Source organism: Camelus ferus, chromosome 7, assembly GCF_009834535.1.
Source record: "Camelus ferus isolate YT-003-E chromosome 7, BCGSAC_Cfer_1.0, whole genome shotgun sequence".
NCBI lineage: Eukaryota > Metazoa > Chordata > Mammalia > Artiodactyla > Camelidae > Camelus > Camelus ferus.
In genome coordinates this window covers 71,512,690-71,535,026 of record NC_045702.1, presented here as the reverse complement: position 1 = coordinate 71,535,026, position 22,337 = coordinate 71,512,690, and the positions used below count along the sequence as shown (strand labels likewise).

At 34.4% G+C, this 22,337-nt stretch overlaps 1 protein-coding gene across 1 annotated transcript in view; it reads left to right on the top strand.

Annotated features, from left to right (window-relative positions):
• The window catches only part of CD36 (CD36 molecule), a 49,996-nt gene that overhangs the window by 14,224 nt on the left and 13,435 nt on the right, over positions 1 to 22,337 (top strand). The window contains exons 4-9 of the mRNA XM_032484127.1: positions 6,531 to 6,691; positions 13,436 to 13,583; positions 14,029 to 14,208; positions 15,455 to 15,546; positions 17,506 to 17,552; positions 20,267 to 20,336. Coding sequence (XP_032340018.1) covers positions 6,531 to 6,691; positions 13,436 to 13,583; positions 14,029 to 14,208; positions 15,455 to 15,546; positions 17,506 to 17,552; positions 20,267 to 20,336 — 698 coding nt within the window. The remainder of the gene's footprint in view (positions 1 to 6,530; positions 6,692 to 13,435; positions 13,584 to 14,028; positions 14,209 to 15,454; positions 15,547 to 17,505; positions 17,553 to 20,266; positions 20,337 to 22,337) is intronic.

The window sequence follows — 22,337 nt, the reverse complement described above, 5'->3', positions numbered from 1 at the left end:
GTAAAGCTGGTAAAATTGTTTTTGGCTAAATTGCTTTTTAAAATACATGTAATAATAGATGATTGTCTTACAAATATTTCCTATTGAGGAAGTTTTATACTTGACTCTTAGAAAATAACTTTCAGAAATCTTATGTAGGACATATCCTAGTATATATATAACAAGTTGACCGTAGTTTTAAAAATAAAGTCAACTAATATATAGGCTTTGCACAAAAAAGCAAAATTTATCTCCCACTCTAGTTTCTTCTAACTCAGCTTCACACTCACCAACTTTAACTGATAAAGAGACAGAAGATTAGAATGAGGAGAAGCAGATCTGCTGTAGTCCTAAACTAGGGATGGCAAATTCAAATGGCTTCAGGGGTTTGGAAACAAGGTTTAAAAAAAAAGTGAAGACAAGGGCTATTGAGAATTTACAAGTGTGTGCCCTGACCAAAGGCATGTATGTTCTTTTATATGAAACATGTTTCCCAAATAGAACATCTGTAAGTGCTGGCCTAAGCTGTCAGCCTGGCTGGGGTATCAATGGCTTAGATATTAGTAAGCACAGTGCACAATGGAGAAAAACCAGAACTGATTATAAATTGGGCTAGGCTGCTAGTTCATACTGCAATTTCTGTTCCTGCCAAGACCTTTACCTATCTCATTCATTCACCCATATTTGACTTCTTACTCTTACTAGGAATATAAATATATACCATTATATTTCACTGAAGCATTGACTTAGTTCACAAATAAATATGAAGATTAAATTTCAAACTGAGTTTCTCAGGACAAGAAGTTACTATTTTCCAATGTTTCTTGGTTTAGCTAATAAAATGCTTACGTTCTACAATTTAAAAAACTGTCTCACTTCAATAAATGTGTCAAAGGACTAATTAATACTATGGAAACAGTTGTGGAAATGCAACTGAATGTTGTGAAGAGAGAAGGAAGAATATAGAAAATGTGCCAAAAACACAGGATTAAAAAGAGAGATGATTAGAAAGACAACAACATGGGGTAAGATATAGGAAGCTTTGATTAAGCAGGAAACTTTAATTAATAATGTGAAAGACTATAGTACATGGTGTATGTTTTCTGGTAGGTGTTACGTATAACAAAATCTGCATTCAGAGACTGATATCAAATATACTACATACTAATATACTATACTATATAGTAATGTACAAATTTATTAGCACACTTATTTAGTGTTACTAAGGGCTTCATATTAACTAACAAACTTAACCTTCACAAATATCTATGAAAGGTTCAATTATTTTACCCATTTTAATGGCACAAGACCTTAAATCAACTTGTCGACTCATAAAGCCAAAAAACAGGACTAGTCAGTTTCCAAACCTAGATAACCTGGAGGCAGAGACTAGACAATTAATACACTCTTGCACTCTATAATTCTCCAACAGAAATGGGAACATTCTTTATTTATTATTGGAAAGTAAAGAGACCAAAAACAGGAAAACCAGGAAAAACCATGAAGGACATGACAACTTTCAAGCAAAATTTAAGACTCCCTTTTAGAAAGATCTATGCACAGTCTGCACATAACAAAAAGCACTGTGGTGTAGTGTGGTGAAGTACATAGAACTGATGGATGGCGGATGCAGTGGAGTAGAGGGACTAAATATGGAGAGAGAGGAGTAAAAACAGCAAACTGCAAGATGTCCAGTTGAGTTATTGATGGAAATGTATACCTCAGATGACTAAAAGAGGTTTCATACATGATTTGATATGAACAGCAGTGTACATTTCAAAACTCAGAGCTCAGAGAGATTTGACTACTATGGAGATTATAGGTAAAACTGAACTATATATTTGCTTTCTAGAGTCTTAATGTAGAGACAAAACAACAGACACATTGGGATACAGTAAGAGTCACATCTCTGAATTATGTGTCAACCCAGAGAGCCAACTGTCTCACCTCTGCCTCAGGAACACTTAGGTTAATGCTGTTATTTTACAAATATATAGAAGTTTTAGTGCTGGTCAGTTTTTGTTCACCACTGAAACTCATTGCAGATTACTTGGTTCACTGAATGGACTAACATCACATTGGGAAAGTTATTATCTGTACACAAGTGCCATTAAAAAAAAAGAACAATAATTAAAATACTTTATTTAAAAAGGTTAATATAGCATATAGGACTAAATATACTCTATCTACCCTAATATATACTTTATACTATATACTCTACATATACTCTACTAAAGTATACAGCGGGGGCTGTGTGATGCCTTCTGGTTCTAAAGATGGTACCTGACACCAGCATTTGAAATGGTCTAAAGCAGTGCACACATTTTACTTCATATATATGTATATTTTTCACTCTTTATTTCTAAGGGATATTTGCTAGAGACTTCATGATTTTCACAGATTATAGCTGAAAACTTTCTTACTGGTGTTTTAGACTATGATTCCTAAAAGATTTGTGTGGAGCCAGCAGGTTTATACAATCTTGCTAGACAGACTAAAAGTCAATAGCATGAGGTGCCATGAACGTGAAATGTAGAAACGACCAAAGGACTTGAGAAAAAGGTCACAGTTATGCCACCATTTACAAAGGACAATTTATCCCTTGATGTTGTTAGTATCACTCAATAAACGTTCAGCGAATATAACATAAGTAAATTTAAATAAATTTTAATTTAATTTCCTTATGATATGAACTGTTGAACATCAACAACAGAATTAAAGATCCCTTTCTCTTGGCATGCACATACATGTGCATAATGTAGTCACATACGAAAAAAACTTTTCGAATATGTGAAGACTGCATGTAACTAGTCCTAAACAGAACAAATTTTGGTAGTGAGTGGAAAGGATGGGGAAAGATAAATGTTTTTAGTATGTTTCTGCTTTTTACGGAAGTTCTAATTTCACTGGATGGAAAGTAAATATAAAAATGATTAAACAGCAGAAAAAGAAGTGTCAAAGGATTTTACATAAATTATTGCCACATGACTGGTTTAGACAGTAATCTTGTGAAAGAAATAGTTAAAGCAATCTGGGAAGTAAATGAGATTAGAGCTCTCCCTATGAAGGGTGGATAGGATTTTTACAATAATGATAGCCAGTGTTTACTGAATGCTGGCTATATGCCAACACTGTTCAAAGTGCTCACATTTACTAATTCTTGTAACAACCTATGAGGATAAATATTTAATTATACCATATTCCAGTTATCCTGACTTTCATAAACACTAATTTCATATAGTTCAACCTATTATTAGTATTAGTATTCCCAGTTTACAGATAAGGAAACTGAGATACAAAGAAACTAAATAACCAGCCCAATTTTAAACAGTTAGCACACGACCTAACTGGGGATCAAACTCACAGCATCTACTTTTACTTTTAACCACCACACTCTAGGTTTTGAGTGAAGAAACCAGTATACTTGGTCTAACTGGGACCAGAGTAAGGAAATCTACTGATAGATTAAAATCTGCTATATTTGATTCTGTCTCTAGGTACCCTATAAGATGCTTGAATGGGGCAATACATTTTCTACATATGTACTTTACATACTCCACAAATAGGAAGATATCAAGAATATTTAAAAAAAATTTTTTTACTTTTTAAAAAAATTGAAAAAAAATTTTTAGAGGTACTAGGGATTGAACCCAGGACCTCAAACAAGCTGAGCACACACTCTAACACCGAGCTATAACTATTTCCGAAGGATATGTTAATAGTTACACTAAAGTTACGCTATAGTTGCCTGTCATGTTAATGAGAGCTGCTCTCCTGCAACGGCACTAATCAAGTGATCATGTGACTAGACAGAAGGTATTATTATTCTCCCAAACATCTGCTTTCAAATTAATCTGGCGAAACAGAAGTTTCAAGGTAAATGGCTTTCAAACCAGATGGAGACCCTGACACATGAGAGTCACCAGGTTGGAATCCAGTCATTGCCAGGCCTGGAGAGTCTGAATACTTAAAATCAGGGACAGATACTGATGTATGTTTCAGCCCAGTGAGAGGATCTTAAATTAAATTATTACCCTTTCTGTACATATAACTATCACCTTTGTACATCAAATTTAGTGAAAGATTTGCCAAATAAGCCAGACAGTCCAAAGTCAATTTAAAATCAAACCCTGTCAATTTACAGAAGACTTAAAAACCTTTTTTCCTTTTAAAATTAGAGGAGCTTATGAAAATTCTGTCTTGGTACTAATGAGGCCTGTATGATTTTCAAGTACACATGACAGTGTTATGATCAAAAGAAATGTATTTCTATTTTGATTGTTTCAGTATTTTCCTCTTTGGCTCTGAACAAATCATGGTGTTACGGAAACTACATAGATTGGAGTGAAAGACCCAATTCTCCATTATCTACTACAAAACTGTCATACAACATTGAATCAGACATCTTTTCTGTAGGACTCACTTTTACCTCTAAAATAAATGGATGAGGTTAGACAATTAACTCTAACCACTAGTAATTCAGTGTATTCTGTTCAACTCTGTGTTTCAACTTTTCTATTTTAAAAAATATCTCCAGAGCAAGAAATAAGGCAAAGTGATTCATGGCCTTTAGAAGAAAGGCATGATACAGTTACAAGGTCTTTTGATATTAAATGCACAAGCATTAGAGTTAGGGAGTTTTCTGTCCTGCCAAGAACATTCTATCACAGTCTCTTTTCAGTTCTATAAGCATTTATTTATTGAGTCCATTTCCTTAACTGAAATAAAATACGTGCCTTGAGACATACATGATAAATAATTGATACAGTATTAGTCCTTAAGATTCTTACAGTATGAGAGTAATCATGTGTATGGTCCTGTGTGTTTACCCCTCATAAAGTCTCTTGAAATGGATAAATTAACAAAGCTTTCAGCTTCCACACAGATTTCAGTTTCAATACCCTCAGCAACACCATTTACATTTAGAAAAGTCCTAATACTTTTGTCTGTATGCAATTTTGGCCTAATTTTGGGCTTGCTAAGGAAGTAAGACTTTTTAGCAGTAAATAAAATGTGTTTTAAGGACAACTGCTTCTAAAAAGTAAGGTCTCACATCACTAGCAGCACCAGTGGACCCAGTGTGAAAGGTTGCAACAGCACAGGATTTTGCAGTGGTGTTCCAGCTGACGTCTGTCCTTCTCTAAGGAATGCCTTTATTCTCTGCATTAAGCAATAAGTATCCTGAAGATACGAAATTTAGTTTGACCTCTACCAAGTAGGTGCAGAGGTGACAGGAAAAAAAGACAGTAAAAACATGATGTAAAGAGGACTCGCCTAAGGGTCAGAGACTAGGATGCTCATCATGACTGTACTTCTACGTGTTTGCCGGGTTGCCCTTGGGCCAGCCACCTGGGTTCTCAGAGCCTCAGCATGCTCCACTAGAAACATGCTAACGCTCACTGTCCTTTCCTGACCCATCATTCCCTGAAGTGATGCTTCCAGGTGAAGGAACAAGCAGGTCGGCCTGTTCTGTACCATGGGTCTTCGGCTCGCTGTCTGTGGAGGACTCTCCTCCTCTCCCTCTGGCGCACCAGGCTGAGTGGGAGTTTTACACCTGGGTGCCCGCCCACGGTTCTCAGTTGGAAGCACTGCCTGCTGCAGAGTCAACTTGTCTGCCTTAGCTACTGCAGTTTCACAGACTTCCTGCTCAGAGAAAGACTTGGAAGGAAACCACGAGAGCATCTATGATAAAACTCCTCATTTTACAGAAAGCAAAACTGACCTGAGGGATTTGATGACTTTCTACTCGTTCCCACAGCTCCTAAAGCACAGGAGAGATTTCTAATGTCGGGTTTTCTGATTGTGTCACTGGTCTTTTTTCCACTTGTCTATCTTCACTACCGGGGGCATCAATGATCTTTAAGGAGTAAGACCACTTCCTTGTTTCATTCTTTTATCTAAAAAGTGGTAACCTAATAGTAATGAGTTAGACGGCTGTAATATTTGGAAACAGGGACTAGTAGGTTTTTGCAAATAGTATATACTGAGACTTAGGAAAGCCACATGGAGCAGGATTTTAAAGGGGAGAAGTCAAATTTGTATTTTTCTTAATTTAACAAATGGTAAGTCATCTTCCCCTGAAGTGTTCAACTTTTAAAGAAAAGGAAAAAGCTTCTAATACCACTAGATTTTTCTGAGTTTTTCTGTTTTGCCTCCTCAGTCCAACTGAGGGCAGAAGAGAATTTAATGTTTGACGTGGTAAGAATTTTTTGGAAAAAGCTTTAATAAAATTTGCTTAATAAAATGTGTTCCAAACTGTTGCAATACTGCCACAGGGTCACTCTAAAGCTTGCCAGTGGTTGGCCTTGAAACCAACAGACATGTCTGGAACATCACACACTGATTCTCTTTGTAAAAGGTTAACTAAAAGAGATTGCTATAATAATTTGCTGAAAACAGTTCTGTTGCAAGCATGGGACAAGGCTGGGAAAGTTCCCATGAACAAGGTACTTGAGCTTGGTCCCTGCGTTGACTGACTACATGTTTTAACCTCCCACAAGTGCCCGTATTTACTACAAATATATAACCCAAATTTGTTTTCTTTTTCATAGGAAGTTGTCCTTGAAGAAGGTACAATTGCTTTTAAAAATTGGGTTAAAACAGGAACAGAAGTTTACAGACAGATCTGGATCTTTGATGTGCAGAATCCAGAGGAAGTGGCAGTTAACAGCAGCAAAATTAAAGTTAAGCAAAGAGGTCCTTACACATACAGGTGAGTCCCCACAACAAAGTGGCACTCTTTCCTTGACCTCATGCATTTCTCCCATTTGACAAATGTCATTGTATCAAAACGTACTTTGTATTTTCTTTTGTTAATATACACTGAAATATTTTGTTTCTGCCTATATAAAATCCTAACCTACGGACTTAATTAGTGTAAGAACTACAGTTTCAGGAAGAAAGTTACAGATGTTTTACACTTGTGCCTTATATTCACAACTTTAAATATGCATGCTAAATAGAAAAAAATCTATCAAAATTTTAAAAACAAGAGTATTTAGCAAATCCTAAAATTGTTACAGGAGTGGATCTCAAAGTGTGTCTCCTGGACCAGTAACATCAGCATCATTTGGGAACTGGGTAGAAATGCAAATTCTCAGGCCACCTTAGACCAAATCAATCGAGAAACTCTTGGTGTGGAGCCCAGCAAGAAGTTTTACAAATATTCAGGGTGATTTCAATACATACTCAAGTTTGAGAACCACAGCACTGATTTCATATAACTGCAATATCTGCTAAGGATTTCTATTCAAACTAATTTCCAGGTCACATGAGTGTTTCTCTTTATTCAGTAGTTTCATTCTTATATTTTCTCCACTACTGAGACTGAATAAGCTGTAACTTTATGTTGCATGCCTTAATAGTTCAATATATTTCTGAACAGGATCTTAGACTATTAGAACTAGGGGGTATAATTAGCCAGAGCTTTTCATTTTATAAATTAAAAACAAAACTGACTACAGAGGATGTGAAATGCTTCTCCATGTTCATACAAACCTAGAGCTGCCAATCCTTAGACTTTAGTGTACATTTTCTCCTAACTAAATTACAGACTATGTGTCTTTTCTATCAAAGTAAGAAAAGGGGAGACTGCAGTGCTAAAAACACTAAGCTTATTCAAGTATTATGTTTATGATATATATATATTTATGCTATCCATATAGGAAAAGTTAAGTCCTCCTGTACCATTTGTTATACAAATGTTGATTTTCCCCTGAAGAATAATTACAACTAGTTGTACACTGTGATCAAGTATTACCACAAAATTTCATATTTGGAATGATTTCTTATAATTCGCAGTATTGCTTGGTCATCTGTTTTGTAATCCATAATTACATACTTTCCTCTCCATGCATTAATACATTTCTAGAGTGACAATTCACACTCAAACACAGCACATGAGATATAAGCCTCAGAGGCCTTGGTGGCTGTTCTGTCCTGGTAATTATCCCCAAGTCTCCTGTCTCCATGCACTTGCCTGGGACAAGTCATAACTCTGTCAAAGAAGACCTGGTTTTCATTGTTACAAAAAACAAACAAACAAACAAACAAACAAAAACCACTCACCTTGGAAAATATTTTTATTTTTTCATGGCCATATAGTGCTTACATTATTATCAAATCCCTGTATGAATATCTTGTCTCAAAAAATTTTATAGCTATGTTGTGTACCTATGAATATCTAAGACTCACATATGACCTAATAAGAATCTAAATAGTTGTTTAAAATAATACTCTGAAAGAGCTAAATTCATGTAAGAAAAAAGAATAGTTGTTAGAATTTGAGAATTCATCATGGGTTTTGTTTTATACTGTTTGGGTGGGTCATGTTTTTACTTTTAAGGATAAACTGGGGTGTAGGGAAACATTAACATAACACTGAATCCAGTCCTAGTCCTGCTCTGATAGGTGACAACTAATATAAATTTTATTCTTGGAGGCTTTAACCTATCTCTCTAAGGGATGCAAGTAGGGGTGGGTTAGATGTAATTCACTTACTTATAGAGGCAATGAGGGAGGGCTGGAGAAGAGAAGGTGGATTTCCAGCTAAACTATGTAAGTAATAAACTCCTATTTACATAACAATGTTAAAGGGATTTATGATCAGTTATGAGTCATCTTGTCTCATGATGTCATTAAAATGGACTTGCTAGTGTCTGCCTGTGTGCTTTAAAATAATGGGAAAACGACTGGTTACCTTTCAGAAAAAGTTAATAGTCAGAGAGTATTCCATGTGTTGAGGTGAGCCTGCCTCTGCATAAATTTTACCCTGAATTCAGTTGAAATTGGAAGTGGAGGAGGATGTCCCTCCTCAGTGAGAACCACAGGCTTATTTGGCTGCTGAAGTGAGCCTGATGAAAATTTGATTATCAAGCTGTAACATGGGCCAAAACATGAAACTGCCCAGATTGTAATCTTAATTATATACATTCCAACCTATACCATCTGTATAAAAACCTAGTAATTCCTTCATAATATTCTCAGATCCAACATAAATCTTTTTTTTTTTTTTTTTTAAGTTTCTTTGCTTTGGCAGGAGTACAAAGAGAGCAACCTTGGGCTAAATCTAAGACAAGTTCCTCTCTTTGATCTTATTAACAAAATCTTTCTAAAAACTTTTTATATTCTATTTCTTAAACAAAAATTTGAGTATCTTCTTTTTAAAAGCACATTCTAAACAGAGGATTAAAGGAGTTTTCTGTTAGTGCGTGCCACCTACTGGTTTAATATTGTAGGTACAACTAAGCAAACCAGAATTGGGAACACAATTATTCTGACACTGAATCAATTATTATTTGTAAATAAATGTTCCTGAAAATTAAATATTTTAATTTTAAATGTTGATAATATAGTATGTAATCTAATTTTGAAATAAAATTATCTAAGAGAAAATAGTAATTGACTAGTAACTGACTGCTCAGGCTCTTGTTTCGGAGTTTTATATTCTTTGTATGTCCCCAGTACTCCAAGAAGAGTAAATAAAGTTTTGATGAAATTACTTTAGAAATAAAATATAATTCTATCTTTTCATGAATTCTTTTTTTAAAGAATATCAACAATTAATTTATTCACTCAAAAATATCTATCAAGAACTTACCATGCACTGGACACTGCTTAGGGATACAAAACATTTATAATACCTATCTTACAGGAATTTACACTTTTACTATACCATATTAAAATCAAGTGTGGGATTTTTTTTTTGGTTTGTTTAGTTTTTCACATTTCAGTCCCATGTTTTTTCATTCTTTAGTTAGGTAACAAAAGATAGCTATTATAACATCACATAATAGACATAATAGTGAGATATATGACAGAGCAAAGAATAATGTATACCTTATTTCACCTCAGTAAATATCTTGTACTTGCAAACAAAGGCCATAAAAAAAGATAAAAGATACTATATGGTGATAAAAGGATCAATACATGAAGAAGATATTATACTCATTAATACATATACATATGTAACCAACACGGGAACACCTAAATACATTTAAAAAAAAAAAAAACCTAACAGACATAAAGGAAGAAATTGATGGGAATATAGTAACAGTATGAGACTTTACAACCAGCTAATATTAATGGATAGATATTCCAGAGAGAAAATCAACAAGGCAACAGAGATCCTAAATGGCACAATAGAACAGTTAGACTTAGTTGATGTCTTTGGGACATTATATCCAAAAAACACCAGAAAATACATTATTTTCACGTTACATGGAACATTCTCTACGATATACCACATACTCAGATACAAAACAAGCCTCAACAAATTTAAGAGGATAGAAATTACTTCAAGCATCCTTTCACACCACAATGGCACAAAATTACAAATCAACCACAGAAAGAAAAATGAGAAGAAGACGACTGCATGGAAACTAAAAAACATGCTACTAAAAAACTAATGGGTCAACAATGAAATGAAAGAGGAAATTAAAAAATATCTGTGACAAACGACAATGAAGAAAGCAACCATTCAGAATCAACTGGATTGAGCAAAAGCAGTCCTAAGAGGGAAGTTTATAACAATACAGGCCTTTCTTAAAAAACAAGAAAAATCTCAAATAAACAACCTAAACTATAACTTATAAGAATGATAAAAAGAAGAACAAACAAAACCTAAAGCCAGCAGAATGAAGGAAATAATAAAGATCGGGGAGGAAGCAAATAATATAGAGATTAAGATAACAATAGAAAAAATTAATAAAACCAAGAGCTGGCTTTTTGAAAGAGTAAACATAATCAGCAAACCTCTGGACAGGCTCACCAAGAAGAGAAGATCCAAATAAGCAAAATGAGAAATGAAAGAGGAGAAATTACAACTGATACAACAGAAACAAAAAAAAAAGTAAGAGAATACTATGAACAATTATATGTGAACAAACTGCACAACCTAAAAGAAATGGACAAAGTTACTAGAAACAGTCCACCAAAATCAAATCAAGAAGAAATAATCTGAACAGACTGATCACTAGAAGTGAAACAGAAACTGTAATTTAAAAAAAACATAAATAAAAACTTCTTGCAAACAGAAGTCCAGGACCTTCACTGCAGAATTCTACCAAATACATAAAGAACTTACACAGATCTTCCTCTAACTCTTCCAAAAGATTCAAGAGGAAGGAATAATTTCAGGGTCACTCTACGAAGCCCATATTACCCTGATACCAAAACCAGACAAAAACACTGCCAGAAGAGAAAATTACAGACCAAATCTTCAATCAATACAGATGTAAAAATCCTCAACAAAATATTAGCATATCAAACCCAACAAAACATAAAAAAGATCAAACATTACAATCAAGTTGGATTCATCCCAGGCTCACAAGCACATTATATATAAAAACTGTATAAGACTCTACACAAAAACTACTATTGATAAATCAGTTCAGCAGAGAGCAGGATACAAGATTAACACACAGAAATCAGTTGCATTTCTTTACAGTAAGCAATATCAGAAAAGTAAAAAAAAAAAAAAAAAAAACAAAACCTTTTAAAATAGCTTAAAAAAAATACTTAGAAATAAACCTGACCAGAACATGAAAGATTTATACACTGACAACTGTAAAACATTGATAAAGGAAAGTAAAGATGAGTAAAAATGGCTTGAAGATTTAAACATAAGACGGGATATTACAAATTTCCTAGAAGAAAACATGGGCAAAACATCTTCTGACATAAATCATAGTAACGTTTTCCTAGGTCATTCCACTAAGACGATATAAATGAAATCAAAAATTAAAAAATGGGACCTAATTAAACTTATAAACTTTTGCACAGCAAAGGAAACTATAAATAAAATGAAAATACAACCTATGGAGTGTGAGAAACTATTTGCAAATAATGCATATGATGAAGGCTTAATTTCCAGAATATACCAACAGCTGATACAACTCAATAACAACCAAAAAAACCCAACAAAAAAATAGGCAGAAGACCTAAATAGATATTTCCCCAATGAAGACATACAGAAGGCCAATAGGCACATGAAAAGATGCTCAATATCACTAATTATCAGAGAAATGCTAATCAAAACTGTAATGAGGTATCACCTCACACAGGTCAGAACAGCCATTATCAAAAAAGTCCACAAATGATAAATGCTGGGGAGGCTGTGGAGAAAAGGGAATCTTCCTAATCCTGTTGGTAGAAATGGAATTTTGTGCCACCACTATGGGGAACATTATGAAGGTTCCTTAAAAAACTAAAAATAGACTTACCATATGATCCAGCAATCCCACAACTGAGCATATATCTGGAAAAACTAATTCAGAAAGATTCACATACTCTAGTGTTTATACCAATACTATTTACAACAGCCAAGACATGGAAGCAACCTAAATATCTATGGAAAGATGATTTATAGAAGATATGGTGTATATATAGAATGAAATACTACTCAAGTCATAAAAAAGAATAAAATAATGCCATTTGCAGCAACACAGACTGACCCTAAATATTATGATACGAAGTGAAATCAGTCAGAGAATGAAAAATATGTATTGCTTACAGGTTGAATCTAAAAAAAAATGATACAAATGAACTTATTTACAAAACAGAAACAGATTCACAGGCATTGAAAACAAACTTACGGTTGCCAAAGAGAAAAGGGGGTGAAGGATGAATAAATTAGGAGTTTAGGATTAGCAGATACAAAATTCTACATATAATACAGATAAACAACGTCCTACTTATAACACAGGGAACAATATTTAATATCTTGTAATAACCTATAATGAAAAAGAATATTTAAATATATATATGCATAACTGAATCACTATGCTGTACCCCAGAAACTAACATAACCTTGTAAATCAACTATACTTCAGTAATTAAAAAAAAAGAAAATGTGCTCTCACTATTTTTACTATTCCCCTCCTTAAACTTCTCTACTGTCTCCTCTTCATCGTCAGGATAAAAGCAAAACATTTGAGTATGGGAACCAATCTTTAATGACAGATCGAGCTTATTTCAGTGACTTTATTTCCTACCATTGTCTTTACTCAGCTCTGTAAACCAACCATATTGAAACATGTTCATTTCTAAAAGTACATCATGTTCTTACTTCTTATTTTATACTTTCTACCCTGTTTTACCTAACTAAACTTCTATTTGGCATTCAGACCATTTATGTGGAATTGTATCTTGTCCATTATCCTCACCGTGACCATCTCAAGCCAGGGTTTCTAACTATTCTGTGTTTTCCCACAGACTGTGTAAACTCCTATAATAACACATATTCCTTCTCCCCTGCTATTTTAAATTGAAGGCCCTCCTTATCTAATTTCCTAGAAACTCAGCATTGGCTTATTTATCATTTTAACCTACTTGTTTAGCATAATTTTCGACACAGTCTATGTATTCAAAAAATATCTGTTGCATGAATGTACGTCATTCAAGAATCAATGTTCACTTGAAACAATTTTTCTGAATTTTATTTACTTGTGTTTTTCAGAGTTCGTTATCTAGCCAAGGAAATTATAAAGCAGGACTCTGAGACCCACACGGTCTCTTTCAATCAGCACAAGGGTGCCATCTTTGAACCTTCACTATCAATTGGAACAGAGAATGACACATTTACCATCCTCAATCTGGCTGTAGCAGTGAGTAGACAAATAACAAAATTATTTGTTTTGCAATACTCTAGAATCCAAAATACATAATCTCATGATTAGAACTATCATTAGATATTAATTGTTCAGTCATTTTTATGAAAATGTGTTCTTATATCACGGATTTGAATTATGGTCATTTGGAAACATAACAAAATCATATAATAATCACCTGAATTAGATGATCACTTAAAGTGCACCATTAAAAAGGTAGGATTTAACTTTGAAAGTCATCCTCTTGTGGCTCACGCTGAGGCACACAAATGAAATCATTCAGAGATTAAGAAACATTACACTCTGTCCTGCCAAGATTTTGCAGTAATTTTAATGATTCAGTTAAAAAATGTTTTATTAAATTCAATTCTATTACTTATCCATTTATTTGTTAAAAACTTCATACTACAATTGATGTCTTAAACAGTGATTTTTCTTGTAGGCTGCACCCCACCTCTATCCAAGTAGATTTATTCAACTAATACTCAATGCATTTGTGAAAAGTTCAAAATCTTCTATGTTTCAAAAGAGAACTGTGAAAGAACTTTTGTGGGGCTATACAGATCCATTCCTGAATGCGGTTCCATACCCTATTTCTACCACAGTTGGTGTGTTTTTTCCTGTGAGTACTAAAAATTAATGCTGATGTTGTTAGACTTTAATTGGATAAACATAATGGCACTTGGCAATTCACAATTTTATAGTTTAGTGTATTAACCCTATTTGTGACCTAGGAATACATAATCTTTTTTTAAAAAGTCTGTCTCACGTGGATTTACCTTTCTCAGTTGGGAAAATTTCCTTACCTGAATTTAACAATTAAATTTAAAATTAAGAAAGTGAGATTTAATTAAGTTTTCATTCTTTAATAAAAATAAAGTTGTCTGAAGTTAGGTTGTAAATTAGTAGGGCTTTTAGCACTATTTTTGGTTTTGATTTCCCTTCTAAAACATTGAATTTAATACTGTATTTTTATTTGTATCAAATATACTCATGTCATTCCTCCATCTCTACAACTCTTGCAAACATGTTTGAATGTAAATTTATAAGTCAGCCAAAACTGCACACACAGAGACTGTTAAATCAGTAATGGCACATTTTCATAGAAGTAGTTGATAAGAACTTCTAGTAATCTACAAATGTCATGGAATAGCACTTTGGCTATTAAAGACATGTGACCTTGGTGATGTCCTTAGTTACAGTTGATGGTTCTGAGCTGACTTTTGCATTGAAATTTTGACTAAGATTTCATTTGACACTGTATGTGATATTAGTTGTATTTTCTAATACATTGTTCCTATTTTACTTTAGATGGTTTTTTAGAATTGCAGGTTATATATCAATTAAATAGGAATGTAGAATACCTTAAGTGATCAGAGATTCTGTTACAATTTTTAACTCAAATACTCTTAACTTTTTCCTGGGCTAATTGTTTTTAATTTAACGTGTACCTAAACTTAAGTTACCATTTATTAGAAATCACAACATTTAGAATACACTAGAAATCTGTCATAAAGATTTTGTTCAATATCCCCTCACCTCAGTATAACAGGAATAGTGATCAAAATGGCTTTACTGGGTTAATTATGATAAAGAGTGCTGCAGTTGGATCATATCATCTTTGGATATTTGTCTTGTTCCTTTGTATCAGCATCTAGCATCTAGTACTAATTACACACCATTTATATTGTCTTTTTCAAGTGTCAAAGACCAATAAGTTTAAAACTTTAGGTATATTTCAAATCATATAAAATTAAGTATGAACAAACAGTTTTTGACAAATGCAAAAGGGAATTGATTATATACTTTCTAACACAGAAAATATGGCTTGTTCTAGAGGTAATTTTTTCTTGTGCATTTCTTTCCAGTACAATAATACTGCAGATGGAGTTTATAAAGTTTTCACCGGAAAAGACAACATAAGCAAAGTTGCCATAATTGACACATATAAAGGCAAAAAGTAAGTATCCAGGTAAAGTGTGTGTGTGTGTGTGTGTGTGTGTGTGTGTATGTGTGTGTGTGTGAGAGAGAGACACTAGGGGACTGTAAGGCAGGTAAGTGGTTTAGTAACAACTGCTAAGGCACAGGCACCCACCTGTGGAACACAGCGGCCTGTATCTCAGCCCTAGGATCGAACTCCTGTTGTGCCAGGCGTTATCCCTTTAGTTGTGACGACTGGCCACACCAGTACAGAGCTGCCGAGTACCAGCCCCACTTGAGGGTTGACCTCTATGCACAAGTTCTCTTACCTAAAGAAATCTAAGGGGACTATTTCCATCTCTGCGGCATAACCAGCACTATCACGTACCCATACAATTATGTAACCATGAATGGAAAGGAAGACAACACATCAACTATTTGTCTAGCAGGTAGGAAAATATATCTTACTGTTTTTTTGTTTTGTTTTGTTTTGTTTACTGAGCATGTCAAATAAAAATTGTTCCTTCCAGTGACATGGCTTAATGTGTCTATAAAGATGGAAGCTTAATAAATTCATGCCAGTGCTTTCATGACTTTCTCCTTCAAAATTTTCTTCAAAGAATTTTTTATATTGATAACTCATCTTTTAAAAACTTTGTCAATGCAAAAATAAAACTAGTATTTCAAGTTCTAAAATTTACATATTAAACTTGAACATAAAGAACATGTCTCTTGTGAAACAGTAATGGAAATACGTTCATAGAGCCATGATTTTTTTCTAACCAAGCTCCTCCTACCTGTTCATCTGAAGTATACCTAATTTACCATATGCCTAAAATAGGACAAACTTCAATAAATATCAAGGAAGAAAGCCTTTCCTTCTCAAAGATAAAATGTGTTTTAGATCAGTTATTTCCTGACAAAGAATACTGCAATCAAAATCAAACAAGATGAAATCTTTTTATTAACTAACAGTTGCCTTATGATAAGTCCCTATCTAATAATGGCATTAACCAGTTAAATACACATGTAGTCCTTATTCTTCTACAGAGTTCATAGTCACATTTTTAATAGAAAAATCTAATGGAGGAGAACAGACTTCTAAATGGTCATTTCAGGGGAAAATCACATCCTTCTGTTCAATATTACAGAGAGGTTTGGAGGAGAGTTACTAAATGCTCCCATTTGGTAAGAATTTCACATTAAGATTATGATAAGGTTAATTTAATTGACCACGGTAAGAAGCAACAGCTTGCCTTCATATCTTACTGGACTATATGGCAGGAGTGTGAACCACCCATTTTTCCATCATCAAAAACTAACTATCACTACTATTGTTTTTATTATTTCCAGATATTTTAACATATATCTTATGTACATACCAGAGTATAAATGTGTAAACTCTGTTCTACTTTAATGCCAACTCATACAAAAGTTAAAAGGGGGGAGAGTATAAATCCACCATCTGCACATTTCCAGTCTCTATTGATCCAACATCTGCTTCTCCTTCTTTCCTCCTCTACACTCCCCTCTTCTCCCTCATACAGAGTTTACATCAGTTATCCACTTAATATTTTCCTCCAGTTCAGTTTGAACACTCAACATACTATGACACAATTCAGTTCTCCCATTGCATAAAAAAACTTTCCTCTAAAGATCTAAATTCCTGATACACAGTTCTCAATATTCTTTTTGGAGAACTCTTTTTGTTGCAAGTTGTTTCTAACTAACAACATTTGGCAGTTTTTATTTTGTAATCTGGCCAGTTAATGGTATCAGACACTTCATTTATCTCAACAAGATGAAAACTTAAAAAAAAAAAAAAAAAAAAAGACCGAATGATTTAGAACACTTTTTAAACTTGAAGTTTGTCATGTCTAGTCAATATTAGTTTAGCAGAAATAATGAATCATAATGGACAAAGTAATGTGAGAAGGTGCTCTTGACATACGAATGTTCATTTTCTTTCTTTCTTTTTTTTTTTTTTTAAATTCCTAAGGACTTTCTCCTATTGGCCAAGTTACTGTGATATGATTAATGGTACAGGTAAGGGTAATGTTTTGTGGTAATAATCACAATGGAACCACCTCCTTTGTCCCACAAATACATCACCATACCTACTACACGGTTCTGGAGGCTGAGTTTATTCATTTATCTATCTTTATATCCCTCCAACATAATTCAGAGTCTCTATTCTGGTACAGGCTTAGTGGTACATGTCTGTCTAACATGATGGGATTTCTGAAGATTAACCACTGAGGATTAGCCTTTACTATATTACTGGGGAAATGTTTGCTTTGTAAAAACTTGACTTAATCAACTGCTTTCCTGGACACAGAATTAAAGGGTTAGAAAAACATACAGTAGTTACTGTTCACATCTTTTGTAAATACTCTATGGATAATAATTCAAAACTGAAAGTGTTTTAAAAAGACTCAAGATAACTACAAAAGGTAAAATGCATGTGCAAGTGGAGGTTTCAATATGAGGTAGAATCAGTGAAGTTGCAAAACAGAACAATATATTGTGAATAAGATGGTCAGAGAGAGAAAAGTTTAGCAACAAAAACAAGGTTACATGTGTACTAACTATGAAAAATGTATGTAAAAATGTATACTCTGTATTAAGAGTTGGAAAGAAAGAAGGTACTATAAACTTAGAGTGTGGTTAGATCTAGCTTATTATGCTCCTTTAAGAAAAGCCAAATACACATATGCCTATTAGTTTAAGAATCAAGATGTTAAAAAGCAATAGTAATAAAATCCCATGAGGTATTTAAAATCAATGGTTACCTTTCAGCTTCTAAGGAACAGAAGCAGAGCATAATGTTTATAAAGTTGGTGTGGAAATACATTATGGAAAATAATATAATGACGATGAAAAAAGTTAAATACAAAGTGATGTAAAAGGTAGGGAATAAAAAGGAAACATGAAGAATATTTATTTTTCCAAATTTAATGCTGAGTTTTGCATGTTTATTTAATTATGTTAACACTCTATAGTAGGAAAAAAAACAGCAAAACCACTGTCAAAGTTTGCTTTGTAGCTCTTTGAGCCATATAAGTGGGTGAAGAAATTTCTTTGTAAGTAGTGCACTTCTGCAAATACACTGTAAAATGTCCCAATACCACTAAATCTAGTAATTACATGAGCTTAGTACTTTAGACCTTAGATACAGAGAGAAATATACATAGCTTATCCTAAATAGTATTCTTTATAGGTTTAAGGAAAAAAAATAATTTTGTCCAAAACTGAGACATAATGAAGTTTTTAAAAAGGAGGTAGAAGATTTTTTAATGACAATAACATAAATATATGAGCATCAGGAATGAAGCTAAAAGTATTTAAGAAAATAGAAGTAAAATAACCTGGGAGCAAAGATAGACTGAACAGGCCAGGGACTCTGATGGAATCCCTGTGAAAGCAATTCTTGGTTACGGCACTAGGGAAAAGAGAATAATGAAATGGAAAAAGTTCCAATGTGTTTTCATCATGATTTAGAAGTACTTCCTCTACCTTCTTCAATAAGTTTAAAGAGACATAAAATAAAAACGTTGATTTACATCTGAATATATTTTAAAAAGCATCCTGCTAGTATCAGCTATCTAGTGGTCATGGCCCATGGTAACTACTGGTGTTATGATGACATAATCTTCAATGATATTTAGATGATTTTTAAAGTTTTTCAATGTATTCTTTTCTTTTAACAGCTAAGGTTTTGGGAAGATAGTTGTAGGCAATGCCCATTCAGGGACCTATCTGGGAGTTTAAGCTAATTTTCAGTAGCCCATTCTCTCAATGTCAGGATTAAGGTTACTGTGATCTTCTGCTGTATTTCACTTACCACAAGAGTATAAGCAAAATGTAGTAAGATTGTAAGATTGGCACACTTACCATAAAAAGAACTTGGTAACTGAAGTATGGGTCTTACTGTTTTGAATAAACACATTCAGTGGTGGCACATTTTGGTGATACTCATTTGAGGAGAAAATGGATAAATTATTAGTTATTCATTCACATATCCAGCGTGTGCCATGGATTATAACCATAATAAAGATTCAAAAAACTCAACAAATGCATTTTTTACTTTGATGTATACATCTTCAAACCATATGCATAAAATTCTGTTCAGTGAGAGAACTTTAATAAATGATTTAAAAAATGTTAAACAGCCATTAAGACAGATAAATGAATCACTATCAAAATAAGAACAACATTTTTATGAAACAGGAGTTCTAAATGAACCTCAAGGTAAGAAAAGTGCTACTCTACTGATAGGATGGGAGATTTCAAAAAAAACAAAATCAGTTTTAACAATGTGTGATTTTGCCATTTTTTTACACTTTCAATTATTTTTAATAAATGGGAAAATTCAATATGAAATTAATTATCAATGAATGTGTATACTATACAGACTTGTTGAATATGGTAGCTTCTAACCATATGTCACAATTAAGCACTTGAAATGTGACTAGTACAAATGGAAGTGTGCTGTAAGTATAAAGTCTACACTGGATTTTGAGATTCTGTTAATTTCTACATTGATTACATGTTAAAATGATGGTATTTTGGATACAATGGGTTAAATAAAATATTTATGATAATTTATTCATTTAAAAAATACATCTACCAGAGATTTTTCAAATTACATATATAGATTGCATTATATTTCTATTAACCATGCTGGAATCAAGATTTTTAGATTTGTCTAGGACACAAATTACATCTAATCCCTTGCCACTCGCTTGGCTTTTAAACAGATGCTGCCTCATTTCCACCTTTCATTGAGAAGACCCGGGTATTGCAATTCTTTTCCTCTGACATTTGCAGGTAAGAGAACTACACTGATATCTTTGTCTAAGTCATAATTGCTTCCCTAAGTGACAAAACACAGAGTAAGAAGTTCATACTTAAGAATCATGTTATTTGAAAAAAATAAAATGCATTTGGGGAAATTTTCCTGATACATTAATAATAAATACATTATGGAATTTATAATGTGTTTATTAAATCTTTAAAAAATTGAAAGTTGTAGAAAGTAATTTCATATATGCAAATAACGTTCTTCTTTGTCATTTCTAAGCAAGAACAATTTTTCCTTTCTTTTTCAAATTAGTAGTATGTTTAGTATCAGTCAAGTCTAGAAGGACATGCCCATTCTTTCTAAAGATGTCCAAAGATGAAGGCAGAGGTCAGGATTAAAACAGAAGGTCACGGAGCTCACCTCCTCCCACAAGTACATCAAACAACTATCTACATATGGAACAACTATCACAGAATACCTACTGAACACTGGCAGAGTATCACTTACAATCAAAGCTGCAAGAAACATTACCATGTAACTGGGATGGTACCTGCACCCCTGGGAGGGAGCTGTGAAAGAAGAGGAGGAAAGTTCCCTCACCCTGGGAACCTCTTTCACTGGCTGAGAGATCTGACGGGTCAGATAGGGAGTTTCAAAGGCTCAGAGGTGAATGCAGCCACTTGCTTGTGGTAGGCAGGACAGAGACTAGCACAGACCATCTGTGCCCCCTCCCTGTACATCCCAGCCAGAGATGGGCATTGCTGATATGTGAGGCAGCTGGGTACTGAAACTCGGGCTTCAGCAGTAAGACCCAGGGAGAGGACTCAGTTTAGCTGGGTGAACACAGCACGAATGGCCTGGAGTGTGTTCTGGGCCATAACTGGGGCTGTGCACAGGATGGAGCCCCGGTCTGCCATAGAAGTCTCACTGTCAATGCACAGAAATGGAGGGACGTGGCCCTCCCATAGCAGCCTCAATCTTATGCTCACAGTGGGTGTGGCACCACCTCTAAGAGTTCTGGGAGTACACAACTGCCAGTCAGTTGCACAGACAGGGAGGCGGGGCTGAAATTTGAGTCTATTCCCAGAAGGTGAGTGACTTCAGAAGCAGGACTGGAATCTGAGCAGATTCCCAGTAGGTGTATGACTTCAGCAGATTTAAGTCTTCAAGAGTACATCGTCTGACACATAACCAAGATTACTGGTACTCTCATGGCTGGGGTGGGGCCAGTACAGGTAGTGGTGGGCACTGTAGGTGCAAGCACGTAGAAGTCTGGGCTGATTCCTGGCACTGCCATGGCAGGTCTGGGTGCCAGACTTAACTCGCTTTGCAATGGTGGCTTTGGGAGTATAGTGTTTGAGGAGCATCCTGGCCAACTGCAAACATTCCCACAGCTGAGGTGGGGTTGAGGGCAGTGCTAACAGTGTACTTTGTGAGCATGCACAACAGGTGACAGGCAACATCAAAGAGCACAGTTTCTGGTGGAAAGCTCCTGGAGAATACTCAGTGTTCCCTTTTCCAGTGGAAGCGCTCCAGTCCCACATACCTCACATCTCAGCTTAGAACCACAACTAAAGGCTTCTACTCCAACAACTGGGAAGCACACACTACCTCCCATCAGGGCTGTGACAAACACAGAGCAAACAGGAGGCCCCGCCCATCATCCACTACAGGTTCTGGTCATCACAACACCAAACACTATCAAAGGGATAATAGCCAGCACACCCTGAGGAAAGACATGTCAGGCATTCATACGAAAAATAGCCCTAACAACAAAAATATAAGACTCATGCAGGCTACACAGGGATACTCCCACATAAAAACAGCCCTTCAGGACCACAGTAGACAACTGTTACTCCTAAATTAATAGTCAGAAAAGTATACATAAAATGAAAAAGCAGAGAAGCCATTCCCAAAGAAAAGAAGAGAAATCCTCTAAAAAAACAATGAAACAGCCGTCTGCAGTTCAAAGAAGTAATAAAAATGTTAAAGGAATTAAGAAAGGCTATTGATAGAAAGAAAGGCAT